This window comes from Scatophagus argus, chromosome 2 (assembly GCF_020382885.2).
Source record: "Scatophagus argus isolate fScaArg1 chromosome 2, fScaArg1.pri, whole genome shotgun sequence".
Taxonomy (NCBI): domain Eukaryota; kingdom Metazoa; phylum Chordata; class Actinopteri; family Scatophagidae; genus Scatophagus; species Scatophagus argus.
This window is the reverse complement of record NC_058494.1, coordinates 11,991,836-12,011,865: the sequence shown is the minus strand read 5'-3', so window position 1 is coordinate 12,011,865 and position 20,030 is coordinate 11,991,836. Positions and strand designations below refer to the sequence as shown.

Genomic DNA, 20,030 nt, shown 5'->3' with positions numbered 1-20,030 from the left:
TGTTATTATAAAAATGTTTTCTGGGCGTGTTATGGTGTAGTAGCTGAAAACAGATAAGATCATGGAAGGAAAGTCCATAGAAGGAAGTGATGACAGGACTTGATTGTGACACTGTGACAGACTAGAAGACACTGAACGCAAGCTGACAAGCCTGGGGTTTTCCAAACTCAAAAATCAGTAAAGCAGTGAAATTTGCTGTACTTTACTCAGACACCACAGCTATATTAGATAAAACTGTGGTAAAGTACTGATGGTGAAGTAACAATGAAGGAACTGAAACCTCTGGGCAGATACATTCTCTGTTAATGTGCTCTAACTTCAATCAAAAAGGCAACAATCGATATTAAAAAAAAAAAAAAACACTTCACAGGTTCCAGGAAGCCCTGAAGGACCCTGAAGAGCAGCATGCCCCATTAGTTAACCACTATAGAAACAACACACAAGATCTGTACCCTTTTGTGTTCCACAGATTGCTGAATAAAATAAACACAGAGCTTGTTTGCTGATTCCGATGAAATGTTTCCTTCACTTTCTGATTTGCACTGAGTCACAACTGTCCTTGACACAGGCCGTTAACGCGGCAACAGGTGCCGCTGGCACAGTCGGCATGTCCACTCGGCCAGGGCAATGCAGCTGTTGTATTGCTGCTTGCTGTATAGCATAAACGTTATGCTTTTGCAAATGATTTCCTCTTTTCTCTATTGCATTCACAGCTGTATAAAATACAGTGTACTAAAACAGAGCGCAATGGAAAATACCATGACATAACACTCATTCACTGCTTCCTCCTGCAAAAGGACGAAAAGCCAGCGCACACTGAAGTTCACACATGAGGTCATAAAGTTGTGAATCAACCTGCCATGACATCAAAGTTAATACGGCATGATGAACACTGCTGCAGCTTCAAGCAAAATATTTAGTTTTATATGTGAAATAAATTAGCATTAGTCATGAAAAATAATAAACACAACACAACAACAGTGTGAGGAATACTACAGTATGATGAATGTAAAACAGCCAAACAACAGTGCTTACATACTGACATGCTGTATGGGACAAAATTAACATGAAGCTGGTCAGTGGAGTTCAGAGACTTAAATGTATACAAGTTAGTGTTATTAAAGTGTTATTAAAAGTTCATTTTTTTCATTATGATGTTGAAGGTGTTCTCCTGAACCAGCTACAAAAAAGGCTGTAATGTTGAAAGTGATACTGTATACAGTAATACTTCCTCTGTACAGTCTTAATGTTTCCCATGATTCATCTTACAGGTCTTTGCTGTATTCAGAGGCCTATGTGTGACCAGCAGTTTCAGCCTTCCGTTTCACAAGTGTGTGTCTAAATTTAACTAGAATATAAGACTGATTGTGCACTTACTGTTACTTTGGATGTGATTCTGAACACGTGTAAATATCACAAGACAAACCATGCAGAAATGCTGTCATGATCATTTATTTCTTTGTTTTCACCCCCTTCACACAGTTTAGAAATCAACAGACAATTCCATTAATGTAATGAGTTTGCCAAAACATGTGTTTCCATTTTATGTTATGGACTCCTACACATATTTCTGATTCAGAGCAACAAGAAAAATGACGAGGTGTCACCCTTAACAAACACTTCTGACAGTAGAAAAGAACAGGTACAGGATTACCAGACTGCTGGTAACCTGACTGCTGGACGAGGAGAGGCAACTTTAAGAACACACAGTTATTCCTACATGTTATATCTGCAACAATTAGGCAATTATTCAATTACGTTACTGACTGGACTGTCCCCATTTTAGTCTGTGTAAAGCTAAAAAAAAGTGCTTTTCAGACGTTAAAAGTCAGTTGTTTTAAGATAAAATATAAAATTTAAAATATAGTTAATCAGATGAGAATGTCAGTTTCAGTTAGGGGTCATCGCTGGTTAAATTCCAGTGAAAGACGGTGCGAACACTCCCTCCTACATTCTTTTAAAAAAAAAAATAAAAAAAATGGGAGGAGAGTAAGCTGAATATGTCGGCACATGGTGACCATGATCAACTTTAAGGGGAAGCAATAGGAAATTGGCGATGATTAATTGTATTTGACCCGGCGGGCAGACCAACAAAGGGCTTGCCGAAGCATGCTTTCAGTCCGCTCTCACGTTAAACGAGGACGACCGTTGTAAGCTAACATTGTTACTGTCATTAGCTGTTCTATTTGGCCTGTCCAAATAGCGCCGACTTGGCCAGACGCACGCCTAACATCGTAACTCCCTTCATCATCAGAGTAGAGTAGACACAAGGTCATTTTGGGTTATTTAATATCTGTTTTCATTTTAAAAACTCGACAGACTCCGTTGATCCAAACATTTTAAGTTAACGTTAACTTTTAACGGATTTAACGTCCCAAAAACAAACGTGAGGTTTGAAGAGTCTTATTCCACTCACCTCCACGAAGAAATAACTGGGTTATTATTCATTAGCAGAGGGTATATGTCCGAAATGTTACGATAGTGTAGGCTACTGTCCACCAGTGTGTCACTACTTCCCTCTTTCTCTCCTGCAACATCCTTAACTGCAGCTCCACAGAGGAGCAGGGGGCGGAGTTACGACTGATCTTATCCACAGAGGAGGCGAGCTGGGCCGCGTCCAAACCCTCCAACACCCGGCCGCGTGTGGAAACTACAGTCATAATACTGTAGTTAGTGATTAACTCTTCACAAAGTCACAGCACGCCTTTTTCACGTTCAGTTCATACAGCTGAAACATTAGTGGTTTACAAGGAAAACTACATCACTTACCCAACCTGCAACTGTTTTTAGTATTGTGCAACTTTTATTCTTTAGAAAGAAATGTAAGAAATGAATGGACAACAGGGTTAGAAAGAACGTGGGGTGATTGAAATTTTATAAGCAAATAGGATATTGTGAAATTTAGCTCTAGGTGGTAACAGAGGCTTTCTGTTTAAACTGAAACCTGAAGCCCACTTCCAGACAACCTTTAATGTAACAGTATTTTTAAGGATCAAGGAACTTTTATTGTCATACCAGCTCACATTTACATGCTTATGGTACGAAATTAGGACTCAGGTCCCAATAGGTAGAGTATTAGGTAGAATAGGTAGAGTATTTTATAAAAAATATGAAATGAAAAGTTGAACAAAAAAATAGAAATATAAGCTAAGTAAAAATAGAATATATAGACAAAGACAAATACAATATGAAAGAAAAAAACAAAACATTCTGAGGAAAAAAAATAAAAAAATAAAAAAATAAGAAGCCAGTTTAGCATGTGCAGCATAAATATGCATTAACAGGTGTGTGCTAGTGTGAGGTTTTGAGGTTTCATACTCAGTCATGGTCCTATCACCTGTTAGCAGTTTTCTGAGCAATACACACAAAACACACTTTCTCTTTCCTTCACTGTTTCTGTTCCAGTTTGTTTGAAACATGTTGCAGACAAGAAGTTCAGAATGAATGTGTATTTATAAAACAATCAAGTTCATCAGTTGGAAATTATATATCATGTCTTTGTACTATAATCCAGATGAATATGTACCAAAATGACTTGTAAGCCAGCATCTCAAATGAGGGTTGTATTTGTGCTACACAACTAGCAAACTGATCTATGATCATGTGTAAAATCAGGGACCATTTAATGTTTGCTACAATGCAGCACTGAAATGTATCATTGTTTTATTTCTTCTGTCAAAATTCTTTAACTGTACTCCTCTCTAAGGTCATCTTGGGTAGAATATAGATACATTTAATTCAAGTGGTTTTACAGTATAAGAGGCTTTTAAGATTTTGTCTTCAATACATTTATCAAGACAAAGCTAAAGCAGGGCCTGAAGCAGTCTTATCCATAGTGGACTTCTACAGTGGTCTGGAAAATCAGATTGAGCTGGTCCAGGATCAAGTAAACAAGATCAAGATACCTTGATTATTTATTTTTTTATTAATAAAGCTTACAGGTCAAATTATTTACCAACCATTAAAATCATGTTGTTTAAGTGCAGTATTAACCTGTAAAACACAGACAAATTAGAACACAAATATGATTTACAAACTACTTACATACACAAAGATAATCAAGCTCTTACAGCAGAAATCTCCTGATTAAAAGTCAAACATATACAGAAAGCGAAAACGGTTATGGTACTTGTGAGAGAACATGCTACAATGGATAGATTTAGAAAAGATGGCTTCTCCAGGCACAAGATTATTCCACAAATCATCTCCAGTTACCAGTGAGGCTTTAGATTAAAGTTCTCCTTTTCATCATGGTGTCTTTCCAGTTAAAACAATTTCTTCAAATTCGTTTCCTACTTCTATCCACCAATTCTATGAAGTATCATACATTTCTGCTTGTAAATTCAGTTTATAATGAAAATTCGAAGATTTTCTGAGCCTGTAATAACAAACACATGGAAACACTGATCTAGGAAAACAATTACCCCATCTGCAAATATTTCAATTACATTTGAATCAGAAATAGTCAAACTGCAGGATTTGAATGTGAAACAATACTGTCAGTGAATTTAATTGTATTTTGAAATGTGCTTGATTACAACAAAAACTAAAAAGAATCCTTTCCAAAGTACTTATATCAACCCCCCACAGCAGGGAGGCACAACACTACTTCGCACATACATTGCATATGTGGCCTTTTAAAACACCTGACATCCTTCACCGTTATCTGCAGAAAGCTTTAAGTCATATACATTCAAAATTATATGGACGCTCACAAAAATGTAATCATTCAATCTAACAATGAAACACAGTTTAACAGAGGATCACCCTTGCTTGATGAGAAATCCTTAGAGTGAGCTAATTTTTCATCTCATCTTTGAAAGCCACTGTCTCATACACATCATCTCTCCATAGGCCTCTACGAGTACAGTTAAGAATATAATCTGTACATTTCTTTGAAGTAATGTTATTCATGAGAGTAAAGTCAGATTTTTTTACCTTTAAACCTGATATGACCTACAGAAGGAGAGTCTTTGACGCTAAAATCATACATATGGGTAAAGTATCATTAAGGCTGTGGAGGACAGTTTGATACAGTGCAAGACAGTGACTTTTTAAAGGCACAGTTCAAATAAATCAACATTTTAATGCTCTAAAGTTGAACTCAATCACGTGTGTTGTATTTTACAGTGAAATATTTTCATTTGATGTGTCCACTGGACCTCTGCTTCAATTTGTTAGACTGCTTATCTGATGTAAACTACCTATCAACCCTTATAAATGTTTTTTAGGTCAATGAAATTTGGGGAAATGAAATGCCACAAAGAAATTATAATAATTACTCCTGCTTTCATGCATTCATCTTATTGTTAACATTATTTTCAGATTGCTTTACCTGTTTAGCCTGTCATTCCCCACTGCCCAAAAACATGAGCTTGTGCACTACATTGCTCCAAAATGTTACAATATACCATGGCATTTAGAGAGGCTGATTACAGTGTTCAACTTGACCACATATAGAGAGAAAACAGACTAAATTCCTTCACACTGATAAATACCAGCTGATGCCAAGTGAAGACTGTCATGGGGTTGATATAATACTGTCAACACTGAGTCTATATGCACAGAGTTGAAGGGTCATAGCCAGGAATCAAGGTGCCAGGGTCAGTTCACAGTTTGGACCGCAGGGGCTTCAGGTACTTGTGGAAAGACTCATGGACCTGGGGAAAAAAAGAAGGCATGAAGGGTTAATTTAGCTGAAATAATGAGCAAGACCAAGGGGAAACTATGTACATACAATCTTACACAGTCTCCTTGATTTGTAACTACAGACACATGAGAGTTGCGTGCTGCAGATTAACGGAAAGGGCAATGTATCCCTGAGACCGTGAAGGACAATGATGATAACTGTTATCCCTAAAGTATTTCAGTCAGGTTTGTCCTGCATCGATTTCTTAAACGAACTGAAACTGACATGAAGTTCATGTTGGCAAAAGGAAAAGATGACCAATGTGGCCTGAACACTCAGTCAAGTAAACACTGCTGTGGGAGAGCTGTGGGGAGACTGCACAAAGCACACAAGCTCCATGGGTTCTAGTAAGGTCTGCAACCTTTTCTTGCTATATTATTGTGGACTATTCATTGCTTGTACAGCCGTAAGGATTAAAGGTAATTAACTCCCCTCCACTTAACAGCAAGAAGTTTATTATTATTTCACCTCTGTGGATCTGACTAACCTCTGTAGTGTTTAAGGGTGAGCGGCGAGCCCACTCGAACATGTGCTCATAGACATTCCCGTCATATCGTCCAAGGACGGAATTCAGCTTCTTGTCAGGGAGATCAAAGGCATCAACTAGTGCCACAGCGTTGGACCTCAGCTGAGACAGCAGCTCCTTAATACGAGCAGAAATCTGCAGGACCTGGGGCACACTCAGCAGTCCAGCCTGAAATAAAACAGATGAAATCGTGCTGCTGGATCTCTCTCAGTTTCCCAAGCAGTGAGGAAACAGACAGCACAGAGTGGTCTGTCCCTTTTAAACAAAATATTTTGCCTACAGAACAAACAACAACAAGTCTTATATTTGCTTTAAATTTAAAGTTCAACAGCTGAAACTAAATCTAATTTGATTCATTTAAAAAGCAAAAAAAGACACCAGCCACCCAGGCATATTCATACAACACTCAAAGACCTCATTTTGTTAACTTAGAGACAAAGAGGCTATTGAGGTCGTTTTTTTTCCCCACATTTAAGCAGGCAGTGAAACAGACAGAACAACAGCACAGGGAATATACAGATATATTCTGGAGGAGATTTGTCTGTAATACTTGCACTGACTATTGATCATACAGTTTTTATATGTTCTGATTGTTCTGACCTGCAGGAAGTCTCCAGAGTTGTTTGTGATGCCATGCAGGGCGTAGAGAAGAGCCAGGGTTGACATCACTGAGTGTATTGCTGTGTCACTGATATCTCCCAGCTTGTCAGTGAACAGCTTCACTACAACGTAGTGACAGTGGGCCTGAAGACAAAGAGACCGGGGCATGTGAATGAATGAATGAAAGAGACTCAAGAACAACAAATAGAAATGAAAGAAAGTGAAATAATGGAGATGAAGAGGATGACATATTTAGCCTGGGAGGTCAGCATCAATTACTGCACTTACTATTTGTGACCCACAAGCTCTGCAATGATTATAACATGTCTTGGCACCAAAACCAGTGCTACATTGGCTTAATCATAAATTTAATTAACATGGGACAAGTAATACACTTAAAGATTTTTCCTCCTCTCCTTCTGAAAATATATTTCTAAACTGAGCACATGAAATCAAAGAAATACGAACAACATCCCCGCAGAATGAAGGAAGATTTGACTGTAGAATGAATGTGGGAGTTTTGTGAGCTCTGGCCTTAGGACAATATTCAAAGCTTTAGTCCTGCTTTTCACGCTGACTTCCAGGTAAAGGTTAGGTATACTGCATTTTAACATGCAAGTGTATGCACACAGTCAAACACAGAACTTACATCTGAGGCTCTGACCAGGTCAATAGAGCTGTTGTTCCAGGCATCCTCCTGGCTCTTTCTGCGCTGCAACTCCTGCTGGATGCTCTTAGCTGCCAGCTCTACCAGACTACAAACACAAACACAAGCCAATCAATAATTAAAAAAACATTAAAAACACACTGTACATCCCCAGCTTTAACAACATGTCAACTTGACTTTGGGTTTTAAGTATAACAGGCCATCTGCTACGGAACTGATCTTACAAGTTGTTGTTATTCTGTTCTACATTTGTGCATATATTTTCATATTGCCTTGTATTTTAATCGCTGCCATTTATCATTCTCTCGGTGCCTTTTTACTACTATTTATGTTCTTTTTTGGTCGCTACTAGTATTATTTTACCAATTTCAACAGCTGGTCAACTCTGTTTGTTAAATGTGCTATGAAAAGAAACTCGATCTGACTTTTTCACTAATATCAACTGAATCTATATAACTATGGACTATGTTGAAGTAAGCCTCAAGAGATACACTGCAGACATGACTGCAAGCACACATCTCTCCTTCTAATGTCAGCACTGACAGGCCACATTTTGCTGTCCTCCACCAGACTGGCTCAGCCACTGTTTATGCTCACCACGCAAATAATCCTGACTACCCAAATGAGTACCAGATGTGACTCATGTAGCATGCAGGGACGTGATCAGGGCAGCATAGCATATCATGTCATTCAACAAAAAAAGGACAAAGGCAGAAATATGGTCGACGGCAGAGAACACCAGACTTGGGAAGGCAAGTACCATTAGACTATCAGGGTCATTAATATTAACATCTGATGTTCTATAGGGCTGCAATTAATTATTTTTTTCATTATCATTTAATATGCCAATAATTATCACAATTAGTCATGAATCTTACATGGCAGCTCGTAGCTTGTAGACTTCCACCAGGCTCACCAGGTCATTTATGTCCACCACGACTGGCCTTGCAGCGACGGGCTGGGGCTGGATCCTCCGATGCTCTGATTCGTTCAGGTACGACACAATGCCGCTCAACTGCTGGCCGGCTTTAGCCTGCCGGTAACACTTCACTAGGTATCTGCATAGGCAAAAGTTAAGAAACCACATGGGTAAGGATCAATCAATTGAACATGGTTGCATGAGCTAGGCTAGATAATTAACTATCTGGTTCTAGCAGTTTGAAAATCAGCTGTACCCAAAAGCAAAATTTCTTGTAGTATGGCTTTCCAGTTAATTTCTTCTTGTAAGATTGCAGTCACACTGAAGCAGCACACTGTAGCCTGTTGTAGGCTTTTTTTTTTTTTTCTCCTCTGGACAACACATAATTCAAGTCTGGTTTCACATATCAGCCTATTCATTCATTCCCTTTCACAACACCTTTGTCCTTCGTGTTCTTCATGTTGAGGTGCAAGCTCACTGAGTAACTGAACATGTCGGGAACTGTTCTTACAGCCTTGCTAAGCAATATTCCTTTAGAAGGCAAATAACTGGTTTTGAAACTGAACACCTGACCTTTCCAGTGGCAGTGGAGTAAAACCCACACAGCTATCATTTAGGGATATAAAATGTGACTTGTGTTTGTTTTTGCTGTGGGAGGATTGTGGGTGTGTCTCCTTGCACTTGTGGTATGGTAGGGCAGCTGAGTGAGTACATGAATAAGTATGTGTCTGTATTTCTCTCTGTTTCTTTCCAATTCTATTACCGGTAGTTTGTGTTAGCATGCTCAGTTAAACAGCTAAGTTTCCTGTGTGAAGAGAAATGTAAAATGTTAACAACTCCCTTTCAGTATGAGCACCCTCACCACACAGTGTATTTGTGTCAGAGCTGGGTGAAGAACTCATTTGTGGTCATGCATTTCTGCACAAGGACTTACCGTGCAGTCTGCAGCATCATGACAGTGTTCTCTCCCTCGTAGGTACACGTAGGTGTGAACTCGACATAAATGTCCGGCAAGGCACTGCTGCGAGAGTAGCCGTGGCCACCACATGACATGCGGCACACCTCAATGGCAGAGTTGGCTGCCCAAGTGGTGAAGGCCTTCAGTCCAGCAGACAGGGCATGGAGCTGTAGATTGAAGGGCAAAGAGGGTGAAAATAGCTTCCTGCAACCCTGCACTCTGCCTGAATGAAATATATAAAAATTAAAATGTATCTAATAGCCCACATCAATTTCTACTCATGTATGCACAATTATTAATTGCTATTTTCAATACAGGCACCTTTAAGGATGTTACATCTTGAGGTACACGGATCACGTGCCTTGCTCAAGGGCACATCAGCTGGCTAATGGGGGGTGGGGACACCACACTCATATTTTTCCTGCCCATCCAGTGGGGGAATCGAACCAGTGACCTTCCGATCACAAGCCGCTTCTCCAACCTCTAGGCCATGGCTGCCCTACACGTATTATAAATTGCAAGCTTTAAGAAGCTTGTTAGCATGTGTCTGTGATGTTATTGCCTGCACCACTGTGCGTATGACATGTGGCGCATGTGTAAAACGGACCAGCTTGGAATCGGAGGTTCTCTCAATATAAACATCACAGCCGGTGCATCCCCAGTCACATCAACCATCACTAAAATGAGGTACAGTTGCTCTCTATTGACCTTTCAGGACACACAAATAAAACTGCAAAGTAGAGGGTGGGGAAAGTGTGATGATCCATTTGAGAAACCTACTAGCTCAGTCAGGGAAAAAATAAAACACTTAAATATATTAGTTATACTTCAGTTAAAAGCCTAAAATTAAGATGTTAGTTTTAAGCAAAGCAGATAGGTATCAGGTATCAAAGTCTCCAAAGACGGTAAATAATAGAAAAACTTCAGTCATTGATTTGAAGAACTTGCAAGCCGCATCTACTACACATCTGGAGTTTAAATGATTACATGATCAGTCAGTTATCATTCAGCCTAGATCACATCACACGTGCATGTCAGTACCTCTGGCAGTTCACTGAAGTCCCCTTCGCTGATGTCTCCACTGATGCGGTGGTAGGTATGGCTCATATACTGACCAACAAAAGTAAAGGCATAGGCCATAGCCAGCAGAGGAAACAGCTTGTACTGCTGTGTCTGGTAGTCGAGGATCTGAGGCTCTGGCTCTCTGTGGGACAGAAACACAGAAGTTGCAGTTTTAAATGTTTCATTAAAGCTCAGACTTGTAATGATGTGGTACGAGATCTGTACCAATTCCCTTTTCCCCATTAATTCATACATGCAAACATTAACTGCCGCTCGCACAATATTGAGCTCCATACAAACCTAAAATAAAAAAGCAGAAACTCTCCCACGTCCATATATATTTTGTTTCTCACTTGCAGCTGCCTACTACTTACGATGTACAATTGGCAGTTAATACCCATCTGGTGAGCATGTTTTATCTCGCTTACAATATATGACAAAGCTGATGCCAAAAACCTCCGATACTAACCAACGAGGCCATGGCAAATTTGATATCCTCTATTACAGGTACAACATACTGAATAAAGTTCTCTAGTTAAAGAACTTGAGGTACAAATCAAACATTGAGTTAAATTTAGGGGTTAGCTCCAAACTTCCAAAGCTAGCTAGAAACCTCATTTTGAAACCTGTCACCTGAATGTGCATGCATGATCTTAAGCATGTGTAGTGTGTGTTACTTGTTGCTTCTCTGAGCTTGTGTAGCTGTTTGTGGATGTGTCTTTATTTGTAGTGACTGACCCCGGCCGGATTTCAGACTGATGACGAACGGCGCTGTAGCGGATGGCAATGGTGCAGGACTTAGCGAGGGCCCGAGCTGACTCGCCTACGATCATGGAACGGATGAACACCATGGTGCCGTAGGTCAGCTTGGCACTTGGCGGCTTCACATAGGTTCCATCTGGCTCCACCTAGTGGAGAAACAAAGTAATTACAATTGTTGACAATTCAGACCTATAATCAGATTATTAGGTACACATAGCTAAAAGTAATGTCATCTAAAATAACAATTCTGGAATGAATCACACCTTAAAAGTGGTTACAGTCTTAATCTTTGTTTTTTCCAAACTATTTTACAGAAACAGCTTTCTGTATAATTCAACATACAGTTGAATCAGCAGACTGCATTCCTTATGGCTTGGTTTACTGAACTAAACTTTCAAATGAACTCAAATGAACTTTCAAATGAAAGGGGTACATGCAGGATTCTGACACTACATAATTAAGATATTTCAGGGCAAATAAACAATCAGATTTGTTTAGCAAAGGAGAAGCACAATATATTTGTACTTCTGTACTTCTTTACAAAGTAGACAAAGGTATTGTCTTGTATACATGAGATTTACTGATGAAAAACAGAAGCATGCTTTGATTACCAAACAAGTGAGGGTTTGTAAATATTGATGATTTAAGTTACCTGTATATGTATTAACTAACTTGCAATAAACAGCAGCTCTGTAAGGAACCATATTATTTTGTTTCAATCACACAAGTTGTGAATGTGATGCAACAATCCTTCGCCATTTAGTGAACAAAAATCGTGTAGGTCATTACAACTTTTATATCAACTATTACTACAAGATACTACAAATATCTGCAAAGAACAGTACGCATTACATTTTTTAGTGGCAAACAGACATGTAGCAGTGGAAACAACCAATAGCCCTTTGGAGCATGCACAGGCACAATAACAGCAAGCCTCTTACAAAAAAAGACCAAAACACCTCATGGAATCTATTAGATCATCCCACCTTGGCATATTTCATCAGCATGTTCTCCCGTGGAATTCGTACATTCTCTAGTTTCAGGAAGCCATTGTCAACTTCACTAAAGCCAAACTTGGGGCCGATATCTCCAACCACAATACCTAACAGTGACAGTGAAAAGAGAGAGTAAGCACTGAAGAGTAAAGAATGGCAAAAAGGCAAGCAGAAACAGGAAGGAAAGTGAGGGATGTCTTAACGACCACATCCAGAGAGACATCACAGACGGAGATTACCTGGCAGGGGTACATGCGTGTTCTTGTCACGGATGGGTACAATGAAAGCATGCAGACCATGGCAGTTTCCCTGTGTGTAAAGCTGGGCTAGAACTATGGCATGGTTTGAGGTCTTTCCAACTAGAAAGACAGAAAATAAGAGGGTCAAATGTAGTTTGCTAAGTTACATCACACAAAAAGTTACATCACATAATCTTATTTAACAAAAATTGGCTTATTCAAGGCAGCAAAATAACTTTTGATGGAGTCCCAACACTGCAGAGACACGACAGTGTGAATATACTTACGTCCTCCAGGCCACCATTTGATGGAGCTGACGGTGGGACTGTTCAAGACAAACTCCTGAGTGGCTGGGTCATATGTGGCTGTGGTTTCCAGCCCTCTGAGGTGAGTGCCTAGAAAGAAGTCAAAGTCCAACAAACGCATACATCCGCAACACAGACATACAGAGTACATAGTGGAAAGGCAAAAATGAATAATTACTCAGTGAAGGCATTGCGATTTCAAGACATTAATTAATTAAGCATGTTTACAACTGGCATTAATAAGCACAAAACTAAGTATTAATGTGAACAGATGATTAATTACATTAATCAATCAATCATACTAGTGACACTTCCCTACATCAATCATACAAGCAAATAAAGACCAAAGCTTTAAATATGATGATGGATCAAAATGACAGTATGTTTTGCCCTCGACAGTTTGAAACATGAAACAATAAGTATTTTTGAACAGTATCCTCACTCTTTTAAATAAAAAAATGGATGGAGCAAAAGTAAAGGAGCAAAGCAGTACACTTTGTAGGTGTTTGACAGATCTAAAATCATATATAACAATCTCATAATATTTTGGTATTATTTAGGTTGCAGGATTTGTATGTGCATCAGTCGGAATTGCCTGCTCAGACTAAAAATGTGTAACTTTACTGGTCTACATGCTAAAAGAAAAAAAAAAAAAAAACAATATCAAAAACACATGAAAAGTGTCAGAAACAGAACAAGAAGGGTAGTTTTTCTTAGAGGCCCCAGTTTTCTCAACAGAGTAGCATTATAAAGAGATGATCTATGTCATCCACTTAATGTTGGGGCTGATTGGTGTTAACACCATCTACTGACAGGACTAAATAGGCCTGATATTTTGGGCTGCAGTGTTCGCTTTACCATGGCCCATCTCAGTCTGAGCGTAGGTGCCGATGATCTCTAGGTTCCATGCAGGCATGAAGAACCGGTCCATTTGCTCTGGGGTGGCCTGGTTGAGCAGTGTGGGAAGGAACATCCCCAGATGAAGATCCAGGGGCTCTGGCCTCCCAGGGTGCACACATCTATGCCACGCAGCACAGGGGCAAATGGAGAAGAAAAGGAGGTGGTAATGCGAAAAAAGGCAAAGAGGGAGGTGCATAGGAAATTTTATGGCAAGTTTAAACCCAGAGTGCAGATGGATGAGGAGAGAATGTTGGATTAGGCATTTGTAAAAATCCACAGGAGGGAAAGAGATACAGGTTATGCAAGCAAGCAGTAAGGATAGAAGTGACAAAGACAAACAGCTTGTGAGCATATCATGCATATTGGAAGTGGTGATTTAATCATATCAGAGCTCATTTATAAAACCAGTTTTAGATTTTTACTTGAAGTTCAATTCATAAAAGATGCTAAGCATAAACATTTTTCTTAAGCAGGTATCATGAATCCCATGTGTAATTTATGCACCTGTAACCCAAAGACCTCGGTGATGTTTAAGTAAGCTTAAATTGGGGTGGGGCAGAAAGACAGAACTGTGGCTGATATTAAAGAGAAATGGTCTTGAAATTGATTTTTTGTATCACACTGTTCATAAATCTCAAGGTTGATTGCAGGCTTGGACGGATATGTGTCCCAAACTGCAACACCCCTACATAACCAGCATGAAAATCATTTAGGTCTACAAGCATGACAGAACTGAAAAGAGGTATACTGACATGATATATAAATAGATTAGAAACTAAAATAAGTTTTGGCATTTAATAATGGATGGGTAAACTTTTAGACAGTTTGTTTTTATGTTTTTGGTCAACTATTGTGACAATTTAATGACTGTTAAGTCATTTTTCAAACAAACTCTCCAAATATTTGATAGTCTGTGATGGACATTTTGTATGCTTTGCAGCAACAACGGGACAATGTTGTATTTTTACTTTATATTTAATTATAAAGTAATTAGTCTGTAACCCTAGTTGTGTACTGCTATAGTGACCAAACAATGACCTGGTGAACCTACTGCTATAGCCCCATAATAACTAACTTCCCGGGTAAAGCAGAGGGCAGGATGACATCTTGATCCCACAGGAGATTACACCCAGTCCTAAGTTCCTGAAATGGGTCACTGCCTTTTTATTGTACCCGACTGTTTGGAGCTTCACAAACATTCCTCTACAGTTTGATGAAAAACAAAGGACCACAGACACATCAGAGAGCATAAAAATAGGATGAAGTCCTCAGTCAGTGGGGCACACCTCTGAAGTGCTTACTGCTGTGTGGTTCTGTGTGTTGCCTCCTCTCTATATAGAGATTAGACATTTTGGTAGATGCTACCCTTCCAGTCATTTTCTTAACTCACTACAGGCAGACAAGAAGCTGCCATAACATAGTCTTAATTCTCAAATGTGAGAATTAAAAACTTTTCTCCGTGTTATAGTAAGTTCAAGTTATTGAGAGACAAAACAAGATATTTAATTACTTTATATTGGGCTCTAGGATATTGTGAGGTTTTAGAAAACAAATGATTAACCTGTGAATCAAGAAAACAATCAGCAGATTAACTGATAATAAAAAAGTGCTCATGGACATAAATTATACTCTCCCCTTTGACCGAGTGTTAGTCCAAATCTGACAGGGCCAGTTCTAAATATTCAGTGTAGCTTTGCACAAGAGATATACAAATTCATAACAGCGCCCATTTGGCTTTATTACAGCAAGGCAACAAACAATAGCCGGCTTGGCCCACATACTCTCTCGCCACAAATTTGTCGGCCTCTCAGAGTACAAAGAGACATTCAGGAGCTAGAAACCAGCCTCACCGAGGCTATCGGATTTTTACTGCACTCAGTGTAGCTTCTTTTGCTTTTGATGTAAGATTGCAAAGCAAGGACAAAAACAAATCTGACCAAATACATCACTTACAAAGTTACACAACACCAGCACAACCATTTCTGGTCACTCAAGATGTCGACAGGCAAACCAAAGACATATTAGATAATCAAGACTAAATTAATGATTCAAATTAATCTGAAAGTTTACAATTAGCAAAGAAATGTAACAATCACAGACACAGTTATTTGTTTTCATTATTATCACATAAAGGGGAAACGAGAGAGATGTGAGTTGGAAAGTAGCAGAACTACCTAAGTTTGACAGGAATATGTTGTGGATCAGATGGGGCAAAACTAATCCATTCTAATTTAAGATACTACTAATACTACAAGTGTAAGGGACAACAACTACTGGAGCAATGTTAATAATGCAGATACATATACCTAATTATTCACAAATTAAAATCTCTTGTCATGCATGAGCACAACTGTCAAAAGACACATGCAACAACTTTTGAATTTTCTACATGATTTGGATCTGTCAAACACATACAAGAAATCACCAGGACTAGTCCTGGTAGCAGTGATTCAAACTTGTTGAAATGGGCCTCTTACCTGCTCCAAATACTATTCTGGCTTACCATTCAAAAATACAAATGCCAGTTTGTGCTATTTAAGCACAATACAATGAAGTTGTCTGAGGGCCTTCAACAACAAGTAAATAAGTTAGGGGCTAAGTCCAGGACTGACCGTGACCCAGCTCAGTTTGGGCATATGTGCCAATGGCCTGGAAGGACTCTGCCAAAGGTACCCATATCCTGGACTGCTGAGGGTCGCACTGGCTGTACAGGGTTGGGAGGAACATGACAAAGTGCAGCCCCATGGCCTCGTGATGGTTGCCCTTAGCAATACTGGGTGAAGGGAAGGTATAAAACACATACTTTAACTGTGAAGCATTTTCTGACATAGTCATTTTCTGGCTATGGATCTTTATGGCCAAAATAAATTTATGTGAAATTTATCTCACACTTAATACGCCACATTTCAGTTTGAGACATGATGCCTGCTCATTGGTTCAATAATTAAGTAAATAAGATAAAATAAAAAGTCAACCAAATAAGCTGCTTCATGAAGCAAATGAGTGCAAGAACAAAGCACACTGAAACTTCAAAAAAAATCTTGGGAAAAAAAAAAAAGAAGTCTAAACACTACTGCCTTTGTGTGAAGTCTCAGTTTAGACTGTCCCTATACATATATCTGGCTAATAAAAGCTTTTTAGGAACACATTTTAAAAAAATGTTGCACAGTATCAAAGAGCTAACTTAATTTAACTTTTGTCTGATATAGTTGACGAGAGGTATGATTTCTTGAGTGCATGGTTTATAATTTTTTATTTATTTTTTTATTTTTAATATATTGCCTAACTGATTAAAGCAGGGAGCTTGAACACCCTCTGACACAGTTGCAATCTTTAGATGAACTTTGCTCCAACTGACCTTATCTGCTTCACAGCCCTGTGTGGTTACACAGCTCCTTGGTCAAACCAACTACGTACCATATACTACCACTACACATTTCTAAACCATCCTATTGTTTAGTTGTTTGCTATGTGGCACTTCCCATGCCATTTATTATTTGAAAGTTAACATTGCTCATGTTGCTCATCGCAAATCACTTAACAAACAAGCAAATAATTTGATTACAGGCATAAATTACATCAGGGAGTGGTGGCATTACAGTCAAACTGTAACACATCAACCACACACATTAATGTTCACTTCCTGAATCCCACACCCTTATCAGGATCAAGGGGTGTGGGATTTACGGTATATTAAAAACATGCATTTCCTAAGTATACAAGTATATATTCTGTGTGCTGACTGAACTTTTGGCAAAATATACAGTAAAACTACCGTTTCATTGATCATTACTTATTACCTTCCATTAAATTTGAACAGATGAGCGTACAGACTTGTGAATGACTATCATAACACAGATAATTTCTTACTCGTTTGATATTTCTGAGCCTGCAATGTTACATCCATCGCGTGCATGAGTTACTTAACCTGTTCCATGTTTAATTAACGTCTCCTAGCAGAGGGTTTGACTGTGTGCACACTGCTCTTCCTCAACCCTGCAATCACATAAAGATATCCAATCTACACTATGTAAACCAGCTGATGGTTGGCTTCACCCATCGACTCCGTTACCACATACTTCTTATAGCAGTAGATCTCTTCTGGGTCCGCAATGCCATACTCTCTGAGCTTCAGGATCATTTTGGCACTTTTCCTAACAGCCTGGTCATAGCGCTCACTGCGGGATAGGAAGTTTGGGTCTTCCTCCTTAAAGTCCGGATCGTTGAGAACCATTGACTCTAGAGTGGATAGTGGAAAGTCAATCAGAAATGCATCTCTTAGCATGCACAAATGATGCAATTTATACAACTAGAAGTAAAGACCTACACACAAAAGTCTATTAAAATGCTTGTACGAAGAGGTGAAAATGTGCTTTACGATTTGAAAATGTGTATTCAATGAGCAAATTAATACACAAGTTGTTACAGATTGACCATCATTTTATGTTCTCAGTGGCTTATATGGAATATTGGCTGTTTTCCAATGTTCCCAGCCTAACAACAATCACAAAAAGAAGAAATAAATGAAGACAATAAAAACAAAAATATAATTTCTTGGTCAAGTATGAAAAGTTTTTCACAGTGTTTCTTCCCCTGAACAAGAGTGGATCTTGCTGTTCCCTTTGTCTCATTGAGTTTGGTGACTGAAATTCTCCAGGCTTCAGGCAGCACTATTTCAATGGTGTCACAATGGAGTGGAAAAATCCTGCAAGGTCTACAGTTCTAGACCAAATACATCAGAGCCCATGTTGAAAAAGAAAGTCTATCTTTGGTCAAAATTTGGAGGACACAACCAGTGCTTCCTTCACAGCAGTGAAAACATCTTGTTGCCCATTTGTGTTCCAAATATTACTGACTTTACAAGTCAACTATAGTTTTGGTCTTTAAGAACAGACTATCTCAGTTGAGGAGGAAGTTCAGGTAAAGCAGAGGCCTCAGCATCTCCAACCACCTTGTGGGCCATGTCATTCAGAAGATCCAAGCAATTAATTCTCTTCTTTTATCTTGGCATGGAGACACTGCAGCACTAAAACAACAAAGAGCTACGGCACACTGTCACTTTTAGAGATTTTAGAGCTACAACACCCACACAGTCAATGTATGGGCAGAAAACTAACCAAAACTACTACGATCAATTAATCAATTTAGGTCATTTTTACTACTCTCTTGGGTTCCAGCTTGTACAATGAGATTATTTGATGCTGTTGTCGGTCTTAAGTAGTATAAACATAATATATATGGGTTTTAGATTGTTGGATGGACAAAATAGGATATGAAGATGCAATTTTGAACCAAGGGAAACGATAAAGGCCATTTTAGACCATGTTTTGACATTTTAGAGCCAAAAAAATGAATTTGTTAATCAAGACACACAGTCAAATTGCAGAATGCATTTGCACACTTGGGTACCCATTTAAAGTTATATATAGTTATATATTAGCCATTAGCCAGCTGATGTGCCCTTGAGCAAGGCACTTAAAACCCAATTTGCTCCCCAGGCGCTTGATGCAGCCCACTGCTTCTGTGTGTTTCACTGCATGTAATTTGCTGGGTGTTGCATGTGTGCTCAACTAGGGATGGGTCCAATGCAGAAGACAAATTCAGTGTGTTTATGTAAAAATATATATATTTCCAATAAAGTGATTCTTCTTCTTATATATGAAAATGTCATGTATATATTGGGCTCCGCGATCTACGTGTGTTTTAATGAAGAGGACAGGCGTAAAATAGTCTTTGAGCCGTGAATTTCCTTGTACAGGAAGACCACTGAAACACAACGCTAACCGTTGGCCGACGTGCACATCACTAGACACGAATCCGCCGAACTCACCCTTGGAACATATAAAATCTCCCTAACAAGCCCGGTTTTAGAAATACCACTGTGGACAGAGCGTAGATGAGACAGGCTCCTAAATTAACTAAAAGGATGGGTAAAATCAGGGCCATTTGAGCGTTACCTTGCGGTCGCAGAAAGAGAAGACCGCTAGCAACAATTCTTAAGCAAACAGCCGATGAAAGCTTTGTTGGGTTAGCTCATTTTCTCCACCGTTTTAGCTATACTCTTTTCTTTGCAAATATCATTACGATTATCCGCAAGTTTTAAGTCATGGCAGCAGAGAACAGAATCACTCCTAAAGTGCAAAGAAGATATTTCAAACTCACCAATTTCTCGCCGTCTTTTGGTCTTTTCTGGGCCCCCATCCAAAATGTTGGTCAGTTTCTCGACGTCAAAAGTGGCGTTTTGCCGCTCTTTCGTGATATCAGGATTCATTGCTCTGTATCTGGCTGAAAACAATATGTATAAGCAAAAAGTGTAAGTATTATATTATATAACCTCGAAAAACCTCGACCTGTCGAGTTCTCCTGACTTGTCTACCTCACGCAAGCGCAGAACCGTCGGGGCTATAG

At 39.1% G+C, this 20,030-nt stretch overlaps 2 protein-coding genes across 4 annotated transcripts in view; both read right to left on the bottom strand.

Moving 5' to 3' along the window:
• The window catches only part of LOC124069940 (inactive rhomboid protein 2-like), a 30,481-nt gene extending 27,868 nt beyond the window's left edge, over positions 1–2,613 (bottom strand). The window contains exon 1 of one of the 2 annotated variants that reach the window (XM_046409491.1): positions 2,417–2,613. The gene's annotated coding sequence lies outside the window, so the exon portion shown is untranslated. The remainder of the gene's footprint in view (positions 1–2,416) is intronic. The other variant, XM_046409483.1, reaches the window with a different exon arrangement.
• A 1,293-nt stretch (positions 2,614–3,906) lies between these two features.
• On the bottom strand, positions 3,907–20,017 carry acox1 (acyl-CoA oxidase 1, palmitoyl). Of its 2 annotated transcripts, none has more exons than XM_046409522.1 (14): positions 19,785–20,017; positions 17,702–17,861; positions 16,235–16,395; positions 12,705–12,812; positions 12,418–12,537; positions 12,170–12,285; positions 11,160–11,329; positions 10,401–10,563; positions 9,336–9,526; positions 8,361–8,540; positions 7,465–7,570; positions 6,816–6,959; positions 6,177–6,383; positions 3,907–5,660 (listed from the first exon to the last, which is right to left on the bottom strand). In XM_046409522.1, the coding sequence occupies exons 1-14, from the start codon at positions 19,891–19,893 to the stop codon at positions 5,610–5,612; spliced, it is 1,986 nt and encodes a 661-aa protein (XP_046265478.1). In that variant the 5' UTR covers positions 19,894–20,017; the 3' UTR covers positions 3,907–5,609. The 2 variants fall into 2 exon arrangements, with proteins under 2 accessions (XP_046265478.1, XP_046265468.1); XM_046409512.1 differs by lacking the exon at positions 16,235–16,395 and adding an exon at positions 13,581–13,741.
• Positions 20,018–20,030: the final 13 nt, after the last annotated feature.